This window comes from Crinia signifera, chromosome 4 (assembly GCF_055691185.1).
Source record: "Crinia signifera chromosome 4, ASM5569118v1, whole genome shotgun sequence".
Classification (NCBI taxonomy): domain Eukaryota; kingdom Metazoa; phylum Chordata; class Amphibia; order Anura; family Myobatrachidae; genus Crinia; species Crinia signifera.
In genome coordinates, this window is record NC_139220.1 from 32778195 (window position 1) to 32803758 (window position 25564).

Consider the following 25564-nt stretch of genomic DNA (forward strand, 5'->3'; position numbering starts at 1 on the left):
GCACTGTAGGAGAGTCCTACACATTAGCAGGTAAGGTGGGGCATCAGGTGGACACTATACGGCAGTGGCTGGTAGTGCCTGGGGGGGTCTGGTCAGATGCGATACCTGGCTGCTGGAGCAAGATGCAGGCTCCTGCCTGTAGCGATGGGGCTGTCCTCTGAAGGGGGGCACGCTAGTGTGGGCGCTGCAGTTGCAGCGTTGCCACACTCAGTCGCGCCGCACTCGCCCTGCTGCGTCTCTTTGCCGGCTGTCCCCGCTGTCAATCACCGCCGCCGGAGGGGGTGAAAGCCGAGTCTTCTGGGTTGCTGCGCTGCGGGTCAGCGCTTCCGTCCCCCGGCCAGGCTGTACCATAGCCTCCGGTGGAACAGTCTGCGCCCCGCTCTGTCTCTCTCCCGGGCCGTGCGGTCGGGTGTCGGGACACTGGAGACTCGCGTGTCTCCCTCACTTCTCTGCGCCTCCCCCTGCTTCAAGCGCTGTCAGTCACCGCCCGACTTCTCCTCTTCACGGGCGCGCTCTCTCCTGTCCTGGCGCCGCGCGTTGCAGGAGGCTTTCCAGCTGACACGCTGGCTCCAACCCGGTCTCTCCTTCACCTCCGCGCACCGCTGACGTCACACGCCCTGTGCTTACTCCTCACTCTTCAGCCCCACCGGCCCTGGTTTCGCGCCCTCACTGGACTCCTCCTACTCCTCTTCGCGCCCTGGGGTAAGCCACCGAATTAACCCTTTAGGGGCCCGCTGTGTGCTGTCTGTGCAAAGCTGGGTTGCCTAGCAACCCTTCCAACAATGCCCCCCCTGCATGGTACTGCACAGTTAGAATCCTGGGGAAAATGGGGGCATCCCCAGGTGGGGCAGGTAGAAGGGACACCCGCGTTTCCAGGGTGTCACAATGGCATACGATGGGCGCCGTGCTAGGAAACAAGTACCGAATTTTGAACTGTGCTGCAGCTTCTCATCTGGAGGCACCACTGGTGTTAACCTACTGTATTGTCTGGATATCTATGGATATGTTTACAAAATACATGTTAATATAATACGGTTAACATACTGTAAGCTGGGAGTTCAGCCTACTTAAAGGTTCTATAGCGCCTGTATCCTCCGTATGATCCAGCCGCCATGTGACGCTGTCTTCACTTGATGTGGCATTAAGCAAGGTCCTTCCATTTTTAGTAGTGTTTCCCATCTCATGGAACCCTCACCGTTCCCTGAGAATAATTTAGTACTTGCCCATTTGGGAAAACATGCACTGTTACCCCTTGTACACATTAAACAATATTTCACTCTGATACGAATAAGAACGATATATCGTCCCTATTGCCTAATGCAGTGGTAGCCAACCCTAGCCCTCGAGAGCTACCAACAGTTCACATTTTCCAGACAATCTAGCTGCTGCACAGCTGCACTCATTAATCACTGACACATTTTAAAAGATACACAGATGGAGCTAATTAGCTCACTGGTGATTCTGTGAGGAGACCTGCAAAACATGTCTCGAGGACTAGGGTTGGCTACCCCAGGTCTAATGTGTACGGGCCCTCACGTGCTCCCGGGGGGTCATTCCCTGCTGCATTCCTAATAGGATGATCCAGGGAACAACGACATGCATTTTTAATGTGAGCGCAATGATCCACTGCATTCTGAAGTGTGAATGGGTGGTATATCGTTTGGAAGGTCATGACATTGGCTGGGGTACACATCGTTCTGATGGGGACCAAGATTTTACAAAAAACTCAAATAAATCCAACAGAAAAAGGGACTCTTGGTCAGCGCTATCATAGAGTAAGAGGTAACTGCCAAACTTGTGCTGTTTATATAGACCTATACAGTACAATAACAAGTGCTCCGGACATCCTGTGATGGCCCCGCCTTCTTTACCTGGGATTTCAAACAAAGGGGCGGGGTTTCCGTTACCTGGAAACTCCAGCAGTCTCTGTAGTCTGGGAAGCTGTATGGGTACTACTGGCTGCAGGGTGCCATTCCATGCTCCCTGCAACCCAAAAGTGTGTGTAATGGGGCAGGCCACCCTGCGCCCACTGGGTTACTATGACTATGGACCCTAGTTATGGCACTGGACCCAAAACACGTGTCCATTGCTTACATTCCGTACGCATTTCAAATCTACACAGGCAGTGGAGATTTTGCAATGCAAACAATCTGGTAGAGGGGGTTGTCTGTACGGAGTCAGTGACTGAGTATTGGTCTAAGCCAGTGATGGCTAACCTTGGCACTCCATCTGTTATTGAACTACACATCCCAGCATGCCCTGCAGCAGTTTTAAGTCGAGATGTACGAAGCTTGAAAAGTGATAAAATGGAGAGTGATCAGCAACTACCCAATCAGATCCTAACTGACCTGTGACAGGCTGTGTTTAAAATATTACTCTTACACACTGATTGGTTTTTGGTTTATCACTCTCTAGTTTATCACTTTTCGAGGCTTAGTACATCTCTGCTGCAGGGCATGTTGGGATGTGTAGTTCAATAACTGCTGGAGTGCTAAGGTTCTATATCGCTGGTCTAGGCTAACGAGCATGGTCAAGAGATGTCTTCATCTCTTTATGTCTATACAATGCAGAACCATTACAGTACACATTACTCATTAAGGGCGGGATGTATCAACGCTTACCGTGGCGTTGACATCCCGTTTTCGCGTTCGTCACTTGTTCGCCTGATGTATCAATAAAGTTTTCGTTTTCTGTTGTTGAAAAAACTCCGCCGGGTTGAAGTATCGCGGAGTTTCCAGCGCGAAAGATCCTCCCATTGGACAGTATTGTAGCTGAAGCGCTGTGTGATGTATTAACACTCGCAGCGCTCAGCTTCTCTTGTATTGCTGGCGAACTGCTTGTGTCCTGTCAGGGTAAAAAGTCTAAGGTAATTCTTCTGGAGGTGAATGTTTTGTAATGGTTGTCCTGGTTTTTTTTTTATTCGGACAAGAGGCACCAGGATCCATTGAGGTGTGAGGCACTGTGCAGTGAGCTGTGTGCCAGATGGGATTAGGGTAAAGGTGGGTGAGGAGTGTGGCATACGAGGGCATATTCAAAGTAGGGCAGGGCGGTCTGACCACATGGGCGAGGTGTGTGTGTGAGGCACAGAGCAAGCAGGAGGCTTATTAGGTGTGAGGCACTAGTGACAGATGGGATAAGGGTGGGTGAGGCCCGCCCAGCCCCTGAGCGCATCTGCGCATGACAATAAAAAAACGTCATCGCGCATGCGCAGTGAAGAAAAAAAAAACAAAAAAACAAGCGAAAAGATTTCGGGGGAGGTCCGCATTACCGCGGACCAAAGAAGTGCAGAAAATCATCATAAATAACGCGGAAAGCATCGCAAACCATACGCGAAAAAAGCGCGAAAAAACGGAGTCCACTTCACTACAGAAAAGTGAATATTGATACATCCCGCCCTAACAGCCGGAAGTGACTTTAACCATAGGGATAATGCCTGTTTAGTGATGAATCAATATTTAATCATCCAATATCTACTGCAGTAAAATAGCTGTTTCGTTTCAGTCTCTCATTTAGACGTGGGAGACTCCTTATGAGTATTTTATTTTATTGATCTTCCCATGTTACTAATGCTGGAATTGTACTGCAAAACTAAAGGCATGCATCACTAAATCAGAGACTTCTGAAAGTATAATGGCTTCCTGCGTTATTTAAAATATGCCTCTTTGGTGGGTAAGGGGCAGATGTACTAACCCTTGGTGAAGGATAAGGCACCAGCTAATCCGCTACTAACTGCCATGTTTTAGGCTGTGTAGAAGCAGATACGCTGGTTATTATGTTTAAAATAAAACGTGCGCAATCTATGGTCCTGCTAGTAGGAGGAGTCAGCCACAGAAGCGATATCGACGGCTTTCAATGAGCTGATTCAAACTAGCAGGGGAGGAGAGGTGCCCCCTTGGGAGCAGGAGCCTGGTGGCAAATGACTTTGTTGCCTCCCAGAGTTACACCTCTGGTTTCTCCACTTTCTCTCTCCAAGAGAGAAACATACACATGACACAATCTCCGACGATGCTGAAATTGGTGGTGGTGGTGGTGGGGACCCGGCAGGATGCTGACATTGACAAGTGCATACACACTTACGGATGCTGCGAGGAGGGATTGAGCATGTATAGATGAAAGAGGAGCTTGCTGAAAGGTTGGAGTTGCGGGAAGGAGCGTCAGGTAATTGCAGCACACTTAAGTTGGGTACACACTGAATCGATGTGTACCGGATGGGCCGCCATATTGGAATCTGGGTACACATTGAGCAATGTTAATGAAGGACGGAACGATCGCTGTTCTGTCCTTCATTAGCATGGATTAGGATGCTAGCAAAATCACCAGGTTTGATGTGCAGCGCATCAAACCTGACACGTCACTAGCGACCGTGGGCATGTTCATTTTGTGCAGTGCCCGATATGCTCAAAAATAAGTGATATGTCATCTGATTCCGTCGACCAGACCAATCTGTCCTTTAACATGTACCAATCTTACAGTTAAGGCAAGGCTCCAATGCATGCTGAAAGAACAGGGCAGCTCCATGACCTGCAGCAACCACTAGTTCTTCAGCTGCAACTGTAGCCCACTCCCAGCTGTTTTGAATTATTCCGAAAACTTATACAGATATTATGTGGAACACAAAGGGGTGTATTCAATGCGGCCGATGAAGGGGGTGTTATGGCGAGGATGGCTTGTTTACAGTAAGGATCGCTGGAAACAATCCATCCCGGCTATTTAACCCCCGCGCCGGCCGCTCACCCTATTCAATGTACCAGGGAAATCCTCACTGTCAGAGGACTGGGAGGATTCACCTCAACGGTGAGGATTGCGCTGCATTTAGCCACGAGCCACCCGCACATGCCGTTTCCACCTCGCTGTAAAAACCCAGCAAGATAGATACGGCGGGTGCAGAGAGGGGTCAGTTGACTACTGACCCATGAGCTGTGATGGCGAGCAATCGGCACCGCTCGCCGACACAGCTCGCTAAAGAGCATTGAATATACCCTTGGGGGTGGGTCGATGAAAAAATAAATAGGGCGGGATGTATTAATATACATTGCCGCCCTTCGCCTGCCAGCCGCCACTAACATATGCGGCTAGCTTCGGGTTGCGGTGACGGAGACCCCCGCGATACCTGTGATGTGGTCTGTGGGGGTCTCCGTCACATCCCGGTGGCTGCCACCGTCCCCCTGCGTCTCGTCCTCCCCCTGCAGCCGGATGTCCTCCCGGCTGTGACACCTGCTGGGGGAGGAGGAGATCAGGAGGACGGGAGGGGGGGGGGCGCGCGGACGTCGGACGGCGATAGAAGCCCATAGGCTTCTATAGGGTATCGCCACCCTCTGCGAAAACGGGGCGCATTTACCCTTTAGTACATCCCGCCCATAGAGAGAGATGTATATATTGTATTTAGAAGCTAAGGCAACTCACAGGGGACTTAAAAAAAAAACTTATGGACATTTTGGTCCAGAACAGGTCCAGGAACCCAGTTCCTGATGATGTCATATATGATAAGAGGTTCAGGAACTGAGTTCCTGCTGGTTCCTGCTGAAAAATAGCACTGCCCTTAAGACTACAGTGTAATAATGAAAAAGCTGCTCCAATTCCTGATGGGATTAGCTAGTTACTCCTGCTGTAAATCTCTGCTACATAACCTCTTACAGCGATTAAAGTCGTGTATTGTTCTAAATCCAGACCTGTCAGAAGTACAATTTATCTTGTAAACTTTATTTTATATACTGTAATGTGTTATCCAGTTCCCATTTTCTTGAAATATAATGAAGAATGGCAAATGACAATGGTGTTTAGAGACATTTCCGTAAGGCTTCCTTTCCTGAGTTATTTCCAAGCTTGTTGCCCCCCGAGCAACGATTAAACCTCCAAGCTGGCAGAGTCTGCATCCGGAACCTGGAGCAGTTTTGGTAATGTTACAATGCATAACTCTGATAAGTGAGTTAAACATTTTGGGAAGGAGCTCTCTAATTAAAAATCTTTACAACGCTTTGGTCAGTGGCGTAACTATATATTTTGCGCCCCCCCCGCCAAATTTTTTCGGCGCCCCCCCCCCCCATTCTCATACCTGCCGGTCACTGTCTCCCTCAGTCACCGCTGCGCTGCTGCCCGGCCGCATCTGCGTCACTGTCCCGTCACTCGCTCCCGGCGCCGGCTCCTGCTGATAATGAAAAGTGACTCTTAGAAAATGGCTGCCAAAACTGTCTGCAATACGGGGGCAGCCATTTTCTAAGTGTCACTTTTCATTATCAGCAGGAGCCGGCGCCGGGAGCGAGTGACGGGCAGTGACCGCAGATGCGGCCGGGCAGCAGCGCAGCATGTAACTATAGCCCCGCAGCCCCCCAGGCGCCCATAGTTACTCTGCGCCTCCCCGCCATGGCGGGGGCTGCGGTGGCTTAGTTACGCCAGTGGCTTTGGTGCCTTTTGTATTGGTATAAAGTAAGTGGAATAGTAATTGTCTACGGCGCTGGCAAATTCAGGGTAATGACCAATGATTTTGGTCGCTAAGTCGACAGTATAAAAGTCGAAATACATTAGGTTGACACACAAAATGGGTCCACCGGCCTATGGTTGACAGGGTCAGAAGGTCGATACAAGCATTAGACAATGGGAAAGTCGACATGATCTTTTTTCTTTTCTTTTTGGTGGTATTTCATACCCTGCGTTCCACTACAGCAGTGATTTTCAACCTTTTTACCTTGCGGCACACTAAATAAGACTTTAAAATTGCCAAGGCACATCATGAGATCCTTACAGGGCAAAACACATTGGCCACCACAGGGGGAAAAAAACCTATTGGCCCCCACAGGTAACAAAAATAAAATACATTGGCCCTTTACATGAAAAGAAGAGACCAGTAAATAACAGTTGAACTGGTGGTGGCTGTAAATGGGTTTGGGCATTTCTAGATGTGGGGGCACGCTTGAGAACATCTTAAGGCACACTAGTGTGCCACGGCACACTGGTTGAAAAACACTGCACTAGAGTGTGGAGGGACAATAGAATAGCATTTAATTACAGTTGCATTGTGGGAATGGACTGCAGGTGCCAGTGCAGCGCAGAAAGAATTGGGCGCCAGGCATTCTCATAAAACAGCATAAACCGTTTATTTAACATCTAGCGGGGAAAGCTTCTGAACACTCTCCTCCAGCACACATCTTAACGGTTACATTCGATCAAGTATCGTGCATCTCCAGCACATTAATCACATCGGTTACATCAGGGCACCTCCTCCAGCACATCACTTAATTGCAGCACATACCAGGGCATCCTGGGACCAGTAGTGCTACACATCACAGGTCTCTGTCTCTCTCATACATAACAAGGACTCATGTCAATGGGGGGCTACTCAGCATGCCGCGCAGCTTTAACCACTCACCCAGATACATCCTCTCCTGAGACTCACACCTGGCACTTTTCTAGGACGCCCCTAACAGTGGGCATCACCCTCTCACTGGTCTCTGCATCCTACTGCAGTCTCCCTCTCACTCAGGTGCCTTTCTGGGGCTGGCAGCACTTCCCATATGTGCTGTGAGGGGCTCTCACTGATGGCCAGATTCTCTAAGCACCAAACATGATAAATAGTCAATCAGCTCCTGCCTGACATTTTTCAAACACAGTCTGTGACATGACAGGTAAGAGCTGATTGGCTGGCTGCTTATCATTCTCCATTTTATCACTTTTGAAGCTTAGTGCATCTGGCCCTGAGGCTGCATCCTCCTCATGTTACTCTGCAGAAATGGGCTCTATTCACAGCAACTCACATGTGCTGCTGCTCTCTCCATAGAGGGGTGCAACTCATGGCAGCTGTTTCCAAAGCTGGGGACCATGGAAAAGACAGCTGGCCATCCCATGGTCCCAGCAATCTTGCATGCACCTTCTCCTGGCTAACACTCCAGACTTGTGCTCTCTCTAACTTTAACTTACACTTCCTGTTTTCCCCCTCTGCAGGAGGCTTGCATGTGAAAACTGGCTGAGCTCCAAAGCTCCCCCAATCAGTGCACAGTAAATAGCCCTTGCCATGCATGATAAAGCTACATAGTTTCTAACTCCTGTAGTGTCTGTTAACACTTGCAGTTCCAGGGTATTACACTAGTATTCTTCCCTACTACTTAACATTATCAGTTTGCTTGCAGGAGCCAATGCCATCTTCAGTTTGCATTGTTTCCCTGAGGACCACTGCTTCCTATTGCAAGAAAGTACAGGGTTGTGAAGAGGTATCCAAGCAGATCCTTCTGCTGCCTTCAGTCACCATGAACATGTGCAGTCAGCCAGAGAGGCACTAGTAAGCATCATTTAGTGTTCATTCTGGCACCTTGCACCTTTCAAAACCCATGCAGTTCCTCTTTCCTGCCTGAGGTGTCACTGTCTGCTTTGGTCCTTCTAGTACAGTCTGGTCTGTATTGAGATACAGGCCACAATGTGATAGAGACCTCACAGCAGAGAGTGACATCCCAGGCAGGAAAGAGGAACTGCACGGGTTTTTAATGGTGCAGGGCCCTAGAATGAACACTATCATCTCTACTTCAGTATCTACATTAGCGATAGCAAGGATGCCGGCTTTTCAGAGCATCTCTCCCTACATGAGTTGCTTCAGTCATTGAATGTCCACCACCACTATACTGTACATGCCATTTGGTCACACAATTATTGGGGTCCGCCTGGCCTTTGATGATGGACATGTCCCATAGAAGACTTGCCATACTATACCTTTTGAAACTGGGACACTGAAATTTCCCAGGTTCTGTGGCTGATTTTAAACCAGTTGAATTGAAGGCTTGAATTCAGCCAGCCACAGAACCTGTGTCCCAGCCTATACTGTATATTCGCTATATGTGGTTTGTTCTGCGGAACCTGGACGGGATGCACTATAGGAAAAATGCGGTAAACCCTGTTATTGTGGTATTTTGGGATGCAGGAAAACTCGCATGCCGGGTGTTTGTTGCGGGGAGTATCGCCAGCAAAATCTGGCGATAACCCATAGAAGCCTATGGGCTTCTTACCGTGACCCCTGCCACCCCACACAGACCCCCACCACAGTCTGTGCTGCCCGGACCAGTGACCACTTCCTCCCTAACCCTGCACATCCCCTTCTGGGTGCAGGAAGGCGGAGCCCGCCCTGCAGCAGCCAACAGCTGGGTAAGCGGAGGGGGGAGCCGCTGGGGACACTCACCCTCCACTGGTGGCTTTGCATAGAGCAGCTCTTGTTGCAGAGCTGCCCTTTGCTACTGTATATTAATCGCATGTGTTGGAGCAAATGCAATTGGTATCGCTGCGGTAGCTGCTGGAGGGAGGGGGGGTGGCAGAGGATAGTGCATTCTGCCTAAAGTCCTAGGCATGTGTCATACAAGGATTAATCTTCAATACCAGGGACTGAAATTGGAAATGGGATCGTTTGGCAGCCTTCTTTTCCTCTGCCTGTCTGCTACCAATTGGCACCATTTCCAGTATTTCGTGGGTACTATGTAAGTAGCGTTAATTCCGCTTTAAAATTGGTACGAATAAGTCCCGAATATGGAAACTGCAGTACTGTAATCGGCTAGTTATCAGTAATGGCCTTGGGTCACCAACTGTTTTTGATTTTGTGTCGCAGCAATGTAACGGCCGCGTCATGGGATACGTAGGTTGACTGTATTAATGTCGACATGCATTGGGTCAAAAGGTTGACATGAGTTGTTTTTTTTTTTGGGGGGGGGGGCAGACAGGCGGAATTTCATGCCCTACCAACTACGAGGGCGTGGAGGGAGAATATAATAGTGCCCGAAGCATGGCGAGCATAGCAAGCTATGCGAGGGGATGCGCTACACTTTTACCGGTGCCCATGTTGACTATGTCGACATTCGGGGCAAAGACCGTGAAAAACTTATGTCGAACTTCTGACTGTCAACCATGCCATTGTCGACCTAATGCTTGTGTGGACCTTAGGTCACCACCTGAAATAGGTCGACATGGCTAAGGCCTGTCGACCTTCAGTGGTTGACCCAATGCATGTCAACATAAATTGGGTCGACTCAATGACCCATACCCTGTGTCAGGGGGCCCTGATGTGCCATTGTCTGACTGTACCTGTAACTGACCAATCAGGAGCACAGTGCGATGACATTACTGCACCACAGTTCCGCTAGTATTGTCCCTTCGCTGCGGTTCCTCATATTTAACTCTGAACTTCTCACCGACTCCCCCTGTATGATCCGTGCAGTATCCTGTGGGGTAAAGTCGGGTCCCTGCAATGCTTTTAGACCTTTTTGCTGCTAAATAAATGATTTACTGCGAGGGAATAATTTATTGTTCTGTTGGCCGGGGTTCTAAGAAAGACGCTTTGGGGCACCCAGGTTTTCTCTTCCATCTGGAGTAATCCGCTTCCTCCCTAGAGGTGAATCCTCCATGTGTTCTGAGGAGATGCAAGTAACCAGGGTTTGCCAAGTAATGCGTACGCTGGCAGAAATCCGCTGAATGCAAAGAAAGAAATCTGTTCTCACAAAGACAATGGATTGTACGGTACTGTATCATGCCCAGTAAGCAAAAGGTGTGACATGAAAGTGAATAATGTCACTGTAATGGTGTGTACACACGTTAGATGTGCCTTAAGATCCTATCCACGATCTGATCAGATAGGATCGTGGATAGGATCTTAAGGCACATCCGATTTGCATCCTATCTTGACTAAATAGTGCAGATCTGCACTATATAGACAAGGCAGCCAAGAATTTCTGGCTTCCGATACGTGAACGCGCATCGGGATCGGATCGGGATCGCAAGGGTTAAAACCCTTGCGATCTGCATCGGATGTTGATCCGATGCCAATCCGATGTTGACTATATCGTCAACATCGGAAAGGAAATCGGACCGTGTGTACACAGCATAAGACTTCCTTATGAGAATTGTGTCTGTATTTATTTACAGTTTCTTATATAGCGCAGCAGATTCCGTTGCACTTTACAATAGTTGACAGTGATAAAACAAACCGGTTGACAGTGATAAAACAAACCGGTAGACAGACAGACTTGGAGGTAGGAGGGCCCTGCTGCAAGCTTAACAATGCCACGGGGGAGAAGGGGGGGGGGGGGGGGGGGAGTTGCCGGTACCCGTGAGGGTTGACCATCCAGTTTTGCAAACCAGGAAACAGTTAACCGTTTATGTAGCCTACAGTACCCCCACTTTTTATCCTTGTCATTCTGCTGAGTGCGTTTCCCTCAGCTGTGAATAGCTGTGTGAGATGCTGCCGGTGGCTTCAAATAACTCGTTTTGTGTTCCAATCAATTATGAATGAAAGATAATGAGAAGACAAGACTTGGTTCCCCCGTGCTGTAACAACAAAGGGGCCTTCTCTTGTGCATGGAAAATAAGCCCGTCAGCTGTCAGTTCATTCAATGAATTTCAACTTGCAAACCTAAATGTCAGAATTCTTCAAATAGATGTAAAGGTGCCGACACATGGGGGGAGGGGGGGGGGGGGGCATTTAGACCCATTTGTAAGGATCCAAATTCGGCCCTGTTTTTGATGGTGGGGGGTCTGCGCAGGTGCAAACCCCTTTTGAACACCTTCAAGGAGTGTCACACTCGCGCAGGCGTTCGCAGGGGGCTGCAGCAGGGGAATGCAAAGCAATTTTTGGGCATCTCCACACTGGGTGTTCCCCTGGGGTCACATAAAGTCAGCACCCGCCCCAAATTCGGATTGTAGTGCCCATCTGAAAAGTAAGTATTGACTTCAGACCGAAGGCTGCAGAAATAATTTGATGGTCAGAGAGGGGATTCAGATGGCGGGTGGTCAGCGGGCGGCGCTTACCTGTTCGCTAGGATGCAAGGAAATGCAGAAGGGGCCTCAAACCCACGGCGTGATTGGCTGGCAGCGGGCTGTGAGCTGTGTGATTGGCTGGCAGCGGACTGTGAGCTGTGTGGTGCTTGCAGTGTGTGATTGGCTGGCAGCGAGCTGTGTGGTGCTGGCAGTGAGTGACTGACTGGCTGGAAGCAGGTTTTAAACTGTGTGGCGCCGGTAGTGTGTGATTGGCTGGCAGCGGGCTGTGAGCTGTGTGGGCTGTGAGCTGTGTGGTGCCTGCAGTGTGTTATTGGCCGGCAGCAGACTGTGAGCTGTGTGGCGCCAGTAGTGTGTGATTGGCTGGCAGCGGACTGTGAGCTGTGTGGTGCCGGACATATAATTTGTGACTTATTCATAAACCGCAGCACTATATACTATTTTTCCATTAGGTAACTAACTTTATTTAACTACTAATATTTTGTGAGCTACCGTTTTGTAATTGTATGATGTCTGCCCATTTTTATGTATATGTCCTTTCATTTTAACAACTGTAGAAGTCCCATTTTCACAACACAATTCCAATGCTGATTGATAAATTATACTTTATTTTTTAAACAGCCATTATATAAATTTGTATTATTATTGATATGGGCCCTTACAAGTTTATCTAAGGCCCCCACTTACATTAACCCTTTGTGTGCCAACATCTCTGTGAGATATGCAAGATATCTGCTAAAAATGCTAACGTTGCTCACATTTGTTATATAAATTCAAATAAGAAATGTGTTTAAAAAAAAAAAAAAAGATTGTATTTCCTATATAAGGTAACCTTAATGACCTCATTATGATGAAAAAAATGTTTGACAATTTTTTACACCTATTTTGCCAAATTCACTTGGCCCTCAAAGGGTTAATCTGGCCCGGCAAATGCTGGGTCATACCAGAGATTAGGACATGAGTCCATCCCAGGAACGACCTGGCATTTGTGGTCTGAAAGCTCCGCATGCCACCTGGCTGATTGCACGGTCGGGGTTGAGTGGCGGCACGTCATAAGGGGGGTGGGGGAGGAGGCAACACTTGGAGCTGACAGCGCTGCCTCCTCCAAACGGTGAACAGGACCCCGGATCAGAGCCGTGTTCCACCGTGGTTGTTACCAGGGCTGAACTCCTGGGGTGGCCCTTTCACACCGCACCTCAACCCGGGTTGGGGACGCAAGGACCCGGTAATAGCCCGGATCAAGAATGCAGTCAGAGAGCGGTATGATTGGACACCCATGCAATGTTTGATTGCCACATCATTGATCCACTACACGGAGGTCTCTCTGCATAACATCGTACTGCATGCACCACACATGAGACTTTGCACCAGTACAGTGGTGCTGTGAGCTAAATATCTCTGAGGAGCTGACATTGGGTCAACCCCTCCCCTCTGTCATTACTCTTCTACAACCTGATTTTGATCCGGATGTTCTAACTCCCGCCACCCCACATCCATACTAATCTCATATGCACATGCGATTAGTAACACAAAGGAGTGCTCTTGTGATAAGAGCTGTCCTTTGCGATGCGGAGCTGTCCCTGGACTTCTGGGTCTGAGACCCTGGAGTTGCTCTGCGCATGTGCAAAATGATGGCACTGGCCGTGGGGCATGCTGGGAGGAATCCGTGGCGGATCCCTCGGACAGTGCTGCGGAGAGAAACCCATAGGCTTCTATAGGGTATCACCAGCAAAAGCTTGTGATCCCCTCAGGAGCACTTCCCCGACTTTACTGCTATGTACGGCGCTGTGGACACTTTGTGGCACCTTATAAATAAACGTACTACTACTACTTTACTGCATACAATAATAACTGGTTTTACCGCATTTTCGCTTTAGAACAGGGGTGGGGAACCTTTTTTGTGCCAAGGGCCGTTTGTATGGGGAAAAAAATCCTTCGAGGGCCATATGTACAAATTGTCCTGCTGCAGCCGTCCCACGCTCCGGCGGCTGCCGCTGAATAGGTCCGACAGTCTCCGGCTGCTGTTGATTAAGAGGAATCTCAGGAAAACTACCGACCTCTTGCGAGAATTCCCCTGTACTTGACTCCCGGCAAAGCCACGGGGTGGGTGGGCGGGCCACTCCTGGGGCAAAACCATTGACAGAAGCTGATCGGTACTTTATCTCTTTCTGCATAACCTCTCTCCAGGCTTCGATAAAGCCCCCCCTGCTGTTTTGTAAATTCTAGTACTGATCAGCATGGTGACGTCTGTCTTTTTGTGTACTGACCTATAGCCCTGTGTTCCTTGATCTGAGAGTCCTTCATTACCATGGGGCAGATTCAGGAAAACTAATATATGCTCAAAGCACTCCACAGGCGCCTGGCATTAGGCTGTTTCCGCAGGCCGCTCACCCGCTGAGATTAAACCGCTGCATTAATAAGAGTGAGAAATAATCAAAACAAAGCCGACACAGGCAAAGTAAAGGGCAGCTCTCTAATTACTCAGCATTAGATCTGAGGGCTTATTAAATATTCAGGTGACCCCAGCGAAGGGCCGGTGACATTTCATTCATTGCACGAGCTGTCACTTCCTCCTCAGAGGGATACAGACACAGGGTGGAGGAGGAATCATGAATAATGCACCCGCTCTCTGAAGACCTGATACCATGGATCAGTTTGGGTTACTGGGTAATGGGTTCTAGTTACCGCAGAGCTCAGTTCTTGCTGTGACGAGTGTCTCATGAAAAGCATCTGACCGGAATATGACCCAATGAGTTTTTCTCTGAAATCTCACATTTCTGTTGTTTCTTAAGCTGGCCATACATCAGAAAGATCGATCTTAAGATCGATTGCGCTCATGATTGTGTACAATTTCCCTTGAAATCCCCGGCAGTCCTTGGTAGTTTTTGGACACACAATCTCATACCTCCCCACTTTCTTCCTGCCGGAGTCGGGACGCAGGTGATGCGCGCCGAAGGCGCGTTGGAAATTTTGGGGGAGTGGCCTAATTTCGGGGGCGTGGCCTATACTCGCGGCTCCCCCCCCATTTTGCCGCTATGGGGGCATGACCCAGAGGCTCTGTGAGCCTCTAGCCATGCCCCCAGCCCCCTGGCTGCGGGAATAGACGCTGTGCGCATGCGCACAGCGTTTATTCCCCGCTGCTTAGCAGCCGACAGGGGGGACTCCCAACAGCCCCCCTCACCGCGGGACACTGCCGACTGCGGGAGGGACAGGCCCTGATAATCGGGACTGTCCCGCTGAAATCGGGACTGTTGGGAGGTATGAAATCTACTCACAATCCATCATACAATCGGTCATACAATCCATCTGCTGATGGATTGTATGATTGTGTACACAAGATGTGCACACAATCTGCATACAATCCATCTTACAATCAATTGAGATTGTATGATTGGGTACAATATCTTTCTGATGTATGGCCACCTTTAGTTTTTGGTTGCTATTAAAAAAATAACAATAATAGTGGAAATCACTTTTTTTTTTTTTTTTTTTTTATATATATTTTTTTTTTTAAATGGTTGCAAATATAGTTATTAAAAATGAATGCATGCAAGGTATGAGTTGGCCACTTTTAATTGTGCCACTGCAGGAGAAGCCGGGAGAGGAGACCAAGTGCTGCAGGGCAACACCCAGGTCACCAAGCCCCGCCCTATTCCATACAATCTCTGCAACTTCCGGGTCTGCTCAAAGAAGGCAGGGCTAAAATGATGCGGGTTGCATCATTTTAGCCCCGCCCCCTCCCCAAAGATCCGCGCATTACGGAATTTGTTACAGGGGATGCTGGAGACTTGCCCACCTTCCCAGGGGTGCTAGGAGGGGGACCCAATTTTTCTGGAGCCTCCCGGCCATTCTGGGAGGGTAGGCGACCATGGTATTACTGCAACTAGAATTGTATATGAGCAGGACACAAGCTGTTAGAATTCCTCTTTTGTAGTTGCTGTGAGAGGTGTTGCCATGTTAACCCTTAGACTGGCAACATCTGTGTTCAAAATATCCGCTAAAAAATCCCAGCGTCGCTCACATTTGTTATATAAATGCAAATAAATAATGTTGTGTAAAAACGATTATATTTCCCATATAAGGTAATCATTACAGGTCAATATGGTGAATAAAAATGTTTGCTTGGCATTTTGACCAAATCACTTGGCACTCAAAGGGTTTAAGTGACTGGTGGTTTGTGTTCTTTTTTTGAAGAGTCTCACTTCCAATCTTTGCCTCCATCTGCATATTATGACCCTGCACACTTGTAGATAACTAGAGGTGGATAGAGTCCTCATGGGGCCCTAGATACTGGTTTGGGGCCCTCCTCGATCAAACAATCCATAGAACTATATTTATTTTGATAGAGTAACTTGGCGCATGCACAGTCTACCAATTAAATTCTCAGCTGGGTGACCATTCGCATTGTGTACAAATGTGAATTAGGCTCTAGGTGTCAAATTTAGAACGGACTGCCCACATACAGTAGATGAAATCATCAGTATGTGTGTCCAAACATTTTTTATCCTATCAAAGAACATTATATTGCCTTTGAGAGTGTGAGCGGGTCCCAGTGATCCATGACCTCCCATGGTAGTCACGTAGTGCTCCTCTGGGAATGTAGTGCTCCTCTGGGAATGTAGTGCTCCTCTGGGAATGTAGTGCTCCTCTGGGAACGTAGTGCTCTTCTGGGAGCATTGTGAATGTTCTTCCTTCACCATCAATGTCCGCACAGTTGTTGACATTGACACAATGTGCAAAACTCATGTCTTACCTTTTTGACCCTGTCTGCCATGACCACGTTGACCTATTGAATGTCAACGTAGTGGGGTTGAACTATTGACTGTCTATCTAATACTCCACACCCGCAAGGGCTCTCCAAATTACCAAATATGAATAGTATATTATTTGCAATTGATTTTGCCAACTTTGGGAAATGGACCTTCATTGGCCAGGCATGGTGTTTGTGTGGTCTTAGTCAATCTGGTTCACCGGGGTCATCTGAAAGGAAAGTAAATGGTTCATATAAAGTGCACGCCAACAGGAAGCCTTCATACTTAATTGGCTTAAGGAGAGGGGTGGTGCAGTAAATAAATCCTAAGCATTTTATCCCACAGCAAGTAAGGCCTGTGGACAGGGCCGGTGCAAGGCACCGGAGCGCCCCAGGCGAGTCGGGGTGGGGGCGCCCCGGTTCCGGGGGGGGGTACCTGTCCTGCGGCGCTGTGTATTTAAATCTGGCGGCGGAGGCAGCGGGGGTCCATGCAGTCCATTAGAAATAACGAGCGCTATCCGCCGGGCTATGCGGAAGCGCTTCTGTTGTGAAAACACTGGCAGCACGCTGATTGGCTGAGATCAGCGTGCGTCGTGCTTCCAGTGTTTTCACAACAGAAGCGCTTCCGCATAGCCCGGCGGATAGCGCTCGTTATTTCTAATGGACTGCAGGGACCCCCGCTGCCTCCGCCGCCAGATTTAAATACACAGCGCCGTAGGACAGGTACCCGGGCGGCAGGGGGGGGCAAAATGCCGCCCTCCAGTGGCCGGCGCCCTAGGCAAATGCCTAGATTTGCCTAGTGGTGGCGCCGGCCCTGTCTGTGGACACCATGAATTTTATGTGTCACCACGGACAAAGTGCTAATGGGGCCTACACATGGGGCTCCGTGTGTATGGGGCCATAGCCCCGCATGTTGCTATTGCCACTGGCCCTGACAGATCGCTGTGTGCTGAGTGATCTTGCTGAGCGATTTAGCATCGCTCAGAATGCTCAGCAAATCTCCACGTGTGTAGGCCCCTTAAGAGCTGTCAAATCGCTTGAAGAGCGGGGGTGTAGTCCTCTAGACCAGTGAAACCTACTGTGTTCATATAAAATGTAAGATCATATAAACCTGTAGATGTGTAGTAACTGCATAACGACATTGTCATTTTTGTTGTCCTTCTTGTGTTCTCAGATGCGGATTGTGTGCAAAGATGTTGCTGCAGAGGTTCTGTATGATGTTCTTCATGACACAAACTACCGCAAGAAGTGGGACACCAACATGATAGATACCTATGACATTGGAAGACTTACGGTCAATGCAGATGTGGGGTACTACTCATGTAAGGCACTTTGTATGATCTGTGTACTATGGTAGTGTTCCAGTGTCTCATGGTGGTAGGAGTCACAGCTGGAAGAAAAGTATTTTGGGTTGTGAGTTCAGTGTTCATCTATTAAATAAAGTCCCATTGTGCGGTAGTCTGTAACTTCCATTCCCTAGAGTAGCCTACAAGTCAGTCTGATGAATTTTGCAGCATCTATTATCTTACAGTGGCCATACACTGCAATGCCCCGGAGAAGTATACAGCCACCCGAGTACCCAGCGAGGCCCCAGACCTTCCTGTGCGGCAGGGACACATGCGATCCATCACAATTTGTTGTGATGGATCACATGCATCCCTGCTCCACCCCCTTGCCAGGTGGGACATCCAAGGTTCCCTGAGGGGACATCAAACTTACCCAATATTACAGCCTTATTCATCAAAAATGGCTCAGTGTATGGGCACCTTAACGAAAAACGAGTCTGACTGCTTTTAAAGTTGGGTTTGTTTTGACGAGATGTCTGCTCAATGCTGTCGTGCAAGACAGCATTGAATAGGCAGCAGCCGCTATTTACCCTGTCGGAAATAGCGGCAGGGGATTGAATACCCCCCAGTAAGTATGTTTGGAAGCAGCACAGCCTGCACCTTTCCTGGAAGGTCACCAACAATAATGGCCCGGCTCAGAGTTGTGAGCAACATTTTGTTGTAGACATATATTGCAAGGCTAAGGTTGTGCAGAGTTACACGTCCCCATTTGTAGCTATATGGCTATGACAAGGTGTTTGCCCACAGACAAAGTGTTCTGGGGGGGGAGGGGGTAGTTGTCTTAGGAGTACAGACAAAATCAGTGGATATGCAGAGTTGAGTGTTTATTTGTGTAGTTGTATAGGCACAATGGAAGACTTAACCTATGTGCAAAGCAGTTACCAGTGGTTCGGTATACTCATGCAGCCATACTCACTGTTGCATACTGGTTCCCATGGAGCGGAGACTCATTGTAGTGTGGTGTACTAAAGCTCACCAGCTTATGACTGTATGTAGGTGTTGGAACACTGGAAACATGGATTGCAGGTAATAACGGGACTCTCTGGAGCTAAGCTTGCTATACCATAGTCTCACTCGGTATTCTTGCAGTTGACTCTTCCTTTGAGAACCCGAAGACTGGAATAGGCATAGTAGTTGCACACTCCGCTTTCAGCAGATCGTAGACTGATCTGTCCGATTTTGGTAGGTGATCTTGCTCCAGGAATAGGCTTGGTGCAATGCATACTGGCAATGGTGACATAGTATTTCATAATCGGATGGCTATGGGAAAATGGATGCGGCCATCTTTGGAGTACTGGGGAGCAATCATTTTCTTTATGAGTATGCGGTGTGCCAGACATGCGTAATTCCCGGAACTGGCCACTAAATGCTCTGGGATTGGTTTAATATTTTAATAAAGCGTTGGGTTTATTAACTGGGGCAGGGTCTCCAGTAAGAGCCCACTGCAAAATATAAAATGGGGTGGATTCTATCACTGCCAGCGGGACTGCCCCTTAGAGATTGCCCTAATGCAAACAAGCTACAAAAAGCTACATAATTGGGGGGGGGGGGGGTGTGGCGGCTTGTTATATAGCCCCAGTGATGTCCTCTCCATTAAAATCTATGGGAACAGCCATTTTTGCACATTTTAAGAGAATTAATTTGATAAATAGACCCTCTATTAATTACAGGTCATACCCCTTTCCCTGCATTTTCTGATGTGACTTCTCCCAGAATACAGTCCGGGGCTCAAGCAGGGACATTCCCGGGTTGGCCCCTTTCACATCGGCCTAGTCCCTGCATTTTCTGGTGTGAAGGGGGCAGCGGTGCCCAGGCAACTGGATCTGGGCATCGAAGTGCGGGCGGCAGGGTCCAGACTGCGGGGATTCGGGCAGCGTTGGCAGGGCACTTGTAGCACTATTTACCGGGCAGCGGGGCAGGAAGCGCTGCTGAATTTGAAAACATTTTGAAAAGACTGGCCAGATGCTGATTGGCTGAGAGCGTCCGGCCAGTCTTTTAAATATGTTTTCAAATCTAGCAATGCTTCCCGCCCAGCTGCCCGGTAAATAGCGCTACAAGCGCCCAGCCACCGCTGCCCGGATCGCCACAGTCTGGACCCCGCTACTCGCTGCTCGGGCTCCGCTGTCCGGGTAAGTGACTTTCACACAAACCAGTAACCCGGGCTGGTCGCGGAAGGAACCCTGCTAGCTTGACCCGGAAACTTTGCACACTAGCGCTAGTCGCGGGTTGTTCGCGGAGCCAACCCGGGAATTTTGGCTGGTGTGAAAGGGGCATCCGTAATAGTTCCGGAATGTCAGACTATGAAATAGATGTTTGTTTTGTTTCTTTGTTCTGTTTTTTTTTTTTTTTTTTTAAATGCAAGTAAAGTCAAATTTAATTATATGAGACAATAATTGGCAGAGGTTCGGCTAACAGAGGGCATCCAGTACAGTGGTCACCCGCATACCTCCGTGCCAATGTGATATATTTAGTTTGTCCTCCTGGAACAACGGAATTAATAATCTGTGCAGGAATGCGTCTAATGATTGTATGCGGCACAATAGACCTTTGTACGTTGTTAAGTCATCGCTGCTCTACAATGAGGGATTTGCTGTCCAAGTCTGTACTGTAATCTTATTATGTTCCTCCATTGCAGGGAAGTGCCCCAGTCCACTTAAGAACAGAGATTTTGTAACCTTACGGTCTTGGCTGCCCCTTGGCAATGATTACATGATAATCAATTACTCCGTAAAGCACCCGGTAAGCCTCTCTGGTATTGATCGGTATTAAAATGTGCTAGAATTGAAATGGATCTGTAATAAATAAACTGCAAATGGTAATTTATAAGATCAATATAAAGTGTGAAGAAGAGTGAATGTGGGTGTTTAATCTGCTTATCCGCTGCTTTGTAATGGATGACCATCGATTAAAAACCCACTTGGTGGAATAAGAACTCGGCAGTGTGTTGTATTCAGTACACAGGATACCAATGAAGGCATGTCCTCTGTTCCAAAGTAATAGTAAGAGCCTACCCCGGGCAAGGGAAACACTGTCAGATGGGTAGCGCAGGTTCTAACATTGAGTTGCCAGGATTCTCCCTCCCAGCTTCACTGTTCTACATTATGTACCCAGGGCTTAAAGTGGTCCTGAAGACGTGGTGGAACTCCATTCCACTGCCAACAACCTCCCCCCATTAGGCAGAGCCTGGACCAGTGCCAGAGTTTTCCAGCACCTGCAAACTACAAAAGTTGTGCCCTATAGCCTATACTTTATAACGGGACAGTGGTCTCAAAATAGTACGCCCAATTTAAATTCTGTCACACAGTATCACAATCATATTCCCATTACACCATATGTAGTGTCTCTGATTCATATTACGGCACAAAGCAGTACACCTTATTCATGTTAGGACACACAGTAGGGCCCCTTAATCAAGTTACGCTACACAGTAGTTCTCCTTATATCTGTCTCTGTCCCTCCCGCAGTTTCCTCTTCTCTCTTCTTTACTTCAGCGGTGGGTACGGCATGACATCACATACGCCGAGACAGAAAAGGAAGCAGCTGGGACAGGCTCTTCTGTTGGAATTACTGTGCAGGGCTGTGGTGGAGGTGGAACGGTGTTCCTCCTACTATTACAGGTGGTGGAACTCTGTTCCACGCCGGTCCACCACGCTTAAACCCTGTATGTACCAAACTTGGCTACTTTTCAATGGGTTCCACAATGCGTCATTCTTTCCGCACCATCAACTGTTGTGATTAATCACAATTATGTCGTCAAACCCCAAATTGCATTATCAAGGGTGATATTGTGAATGGTGTTTTTGCTGCACCCCCAACCCATTTGCTGTACAATGCCCCAATTCTTTGGGGTTGTGGGCATATCCTAGGCTTACACTTCTGGAGAACTCCATGGAAGTCATGAGTCCTGTAAGTACACGTGTACTTGTGCTGTAGTGTGTAGCTGTGAGTAAAGTCAGGGTGACCAGGGCCAGAAACAGAACAGAAACTGTTTATGAAATGCAAAAAAACGCAGCTGAGGGTAGTTATATACTGACCCTCTGCTTACTCCAGGAGGGGACAGGGACGGCAGCCTAGAATTGACGAGTTCACCAACCTGGTGATACAAAAAGAGGTAGAACAAGGGCACTGATCTAGTTCTAGGCATTAAAAGCTACTACTAGGGCAGAAGTTCCCAAACGTGGTCCTCAAGGCACCCCAACGGTCCAGGTTTTAGGTATATCCATGGCTCAGCACAGATCAGACTGACTGAGTTACTAATTAAGTCACCTGTGGCCAAGCATGGATATACTTAATACCTGGACGGTTGGGGTGCCTTGAGGACAGCGTTTGGGAACCTATGTACTAGGGAAAGAAAAATAGCCCACAAGCTACCAACTAGGCAACCTTGATAGAGGTTCCAGGCGCCTGTACTCCAAAGACCTAGTTACCTTATGCACCTTTACCTTGGACACCTGTTAAAAGGATCTATGTCAGGGGAGGGCAAACCAGACCTCCTGATCTACCAACAGTTCTTGTTTTCCAGACCACCTGTGGATCGGAAGAATGTTAGGAATTAATGCAGCACACGTTTGAAAATGTTAGTTCAACAGAACACACTCCATCATATACTTCCCCTATGTAGGTTATGTGTAATACTTTGTAATCAAATACCATCTCCATGATGACAACACCAATACTCTTGATCAGTGGCGGCTCCTACCTTGCCGCTCCTCCGCCTGGTACCTGCCGCCGCTCCTCCTCCTTGGTCACCGCTAATGGACTCTCCCCACCGCCGCTGCTGCTGTACTGGTGCCTGTACAATGATGACCGGTGCCGGGACCGGCACATGCACAGTACCGACCTCTGTACTGCACATGCGGCCAGCTTCTATGGGAGGCTTCGGCAGCAGCCCATTTGAAGTGAAATCATGGGCGGGATTTGCTGACTGGTGAAAATCTATGGCCTTATCTAGTTGTTGTTTTTTGTTTAAGAAATGTTTTACAATTTCTGAATCATAAAATTATAGAAATGTGGGTACTTATGTATTATCTGGGCTCCCATGTTAAATGCACCCCATTTTTTCATACCCCTACTATCCAACTAATGCATGGAGTTGATTCTATATAGTGTGGCGAGCCACCGTGCCCGAAGCGTGGCGAGCGGACGCGGTCTCATAAGAAAAACGGGAGCCCAGATATTACATAAGTACCGAAATGTGCATTAAAGACGTACCCTGTATATTTTTACATACATCCATTATTATTTTTATTTTTTGGGTGGGGGGATAGTTTTAATGAAGCAGATGAAAAAATTGACTTACAAAATTGTAATTGGATGCAACCTCTATACTGGTCAAACATCTGATAATTGTAGAGGGGGGCAGAAGCTATTACCAGGTGCTTCTGTCATGCAGGGGTGCATTTACGGGACCCCTCAGTGCATCACAGAGCCTGTTAACCTTTAGAATTATAAGGAATCTTGACCTAATTATAGTTCTCTGTAAACGTGCTGTTGTGTGCTGGGGATCTGGCAGACAATCTATATAATTATTTGCCCGTATTGTAAATGAACTGTTCTGTTTGCAGAAACATCCCCCCCTCAAGGACTTTGTGAGAGCAGTTTCCTTGCAGACCGGATATCTTATTAAGGCGAATGGTGACAACAGCTGTGTTCTCTACTACCTCACACAAGTTGACCCTAAAGGTAATAATACCACATTTATTTTTATTTGTTGTTTTGTTTTCACATAATTATTTTATTGGCTGTATGAAACCCAATTTTAGCACTAAACTGTGCTAAACTGTCCTGTATAGGAGCGCTTTCAGAACAGAAATGACTAGGCTGCAATCATGGTAATCTACCATAAGGTGGCGCTATTGGCTTTATGACGGTAGTGTGTACATATTTCAGCACCGCATCCTATTGTAAGGAGTTTTACACAAAAAAATTGTAAAGAGGAGGTGGATTCAATCACTGGCAGGCCAGTCTTGAACAAAACAGCTTGCTACCCCATATGGTTCAGCACCTTTGTGCGTATTAGTAATACCTTCCCGGTCAGTTACTAATCTGATTCCAGAATCAACCACCAAATAACCTCGTTCATGAATGACCTACCTATATATTTTGTTTTTAATTATAGGTTCGCTACCGAAATGGGTAGTAAATAAAGTTTCCCAGTTTGTGGCACCAAAGGTAAGTAAGTATCTACACAGAGAGACATGTATAATCTACCTATAAAATTACCGTATTATCTGCCCCAAAATATCCAGAGTCATTGACCACAGTACACAAACTACCAAAAAAGGTCCATTAAGTTGCCCATACCTCCCAACTGTCGTACTTTCCATGGGAAAGTATGGGGAACTGCCCCCGTACCGCCAGCCTGAAGGGTTTGGTCTATTCAGCGATGCAGAGGGGCGTAAAACAGGGCGTGGCCTGAGGACATGACATCTGTGAGGCCACGACCCTTTCCAAAGGCTACGCCCTCTTTGGGTGCGTGCGTGGCTCTGCCACGTGAGTGTCCCGATTACCGAGACAAAGATGTTGGGAGGTATGAGTTGTCCCTGAAACTATGGGGGTATGTTACTTTTAGTGTATGTTTTTGTATAAAGCCTTCGCATAGGCCATATGGGTGAATGCCTTGGTTGCCTTTTCCTCTGGGCAGCACCCAGTAGTCACGATGGCCCAAACCCCAAATTTAAGAGGCACCAAAGAGGCCAAGGACAGCACTGCACAGGTATAATAATACTTGTAAATACTTTTCACTAGAAAATCCTACGTAACCAAAATACGGCCATGAGCCTTCCCCGTTTAGATCATTTTTCATATAATACAAGACCATATAAGGAAATGCTAATAACTGACTCTGCACAGGCCATGAAGAAGATCTACAAAGCTGGGATCAAGTATCCTGAATGGAAACGAAAACACGACCCACATTTCAAACCTTGGGTGTATCCGGAGCAGAACACCCTACCTACGGTAAATTTGGAAGACTTGGCCATTCAGCGGGCAGATGAGCTGGAGAACATAGATGAAAGTGGCGTGTCTGAGGAGAGATCGCACATCAGTGACGATGAAGACGGGTTGTCCAAGGAATCTTAATGAGAAATATATTTTTTCTATTTCATAGTAGTCTATAAAAAGTTCTGATTTCTTGCACCCAGCGACCAGGGTCCACTACTCCCTGTAATCTGTTTACGGTTTCTCGCACTATTCTAACCTTTGTCTCCGTTTTCTTGATGCTTTTTTCAGTCTCAATAATAAATTAGATTGCATTCAAACCACCCTGCCCTCAGTATTTCAAAGGAAAGGTGGGTTCATAAGTGTAATCTACCCAAGCTATTTTGTATCCAATGTCCTCCGAACTTTATTAATAAAGTTTCAGTTCTCTACAACCAAATCTTAGTGATTCTGGGGCCATGACCTTAGCAGAATGGGCGTCTTCATATTTGGACAAGAAAAAAAAGGGGTGTTGAGCTGCGCTTGGTATAACTTTGTAAAAAGTGTAAAGAACCTTGTAAGAAGGTAAAAAACCTGTAAAGTTTGGGTGAACAAAATGAGGGATTGGTTGGTCTAGTACAAAAAGATTTAATGTCTAAAATACATATAGCCAGAATACATTGATAATTCTCTAAAATCACATAAAATTCATATCTCACCAACCAAACTGGGGAAAATGTATGGCCCGGAGAGTCCCAAGAGTCCTGTATAGGGCTGAGTTGTAAATCGTCCTGTATGGAGCTGCAATGAA

The 25564-nt window shown here is 47.7% G+C and overlaps 1 protein-coding gene across 1 annotated transcript in view; it reads left to right on the forward strand.

The window, feature by feature from the left end:
• Window positions 1-25329, forward strand: part of LOC146073921 (START domain-containing protein 10-like) — a 36277-nt gene extending 10948 nt beyond the window's left edge. Inside the window, exons 2-6 of the mRNA XM_083181501.1 lie at window positions 17661-17808; window positions 20468-20571; window positions 23397-23514; window positions 23951-24003; window positions 24685-25329. Coding sequence (XP_083037627.1) covers window positions 17661-17808; window positions 20468-20571; window positions 23397-23514; window positions 23951-24003; window positions 24685-24915 — 654 coding nt within the window. The 3' untranslated portion in view covers window positions 24916-25329. The remainder of the gene's footprint in view (window positions 1-17660; window positions 17809-20467; window positions 20572-23396; window positions 23515-23950; window positions 24004-24684) is intronic.
• Window positions 25330-25564: the final 235 nt, after the last annotated feature.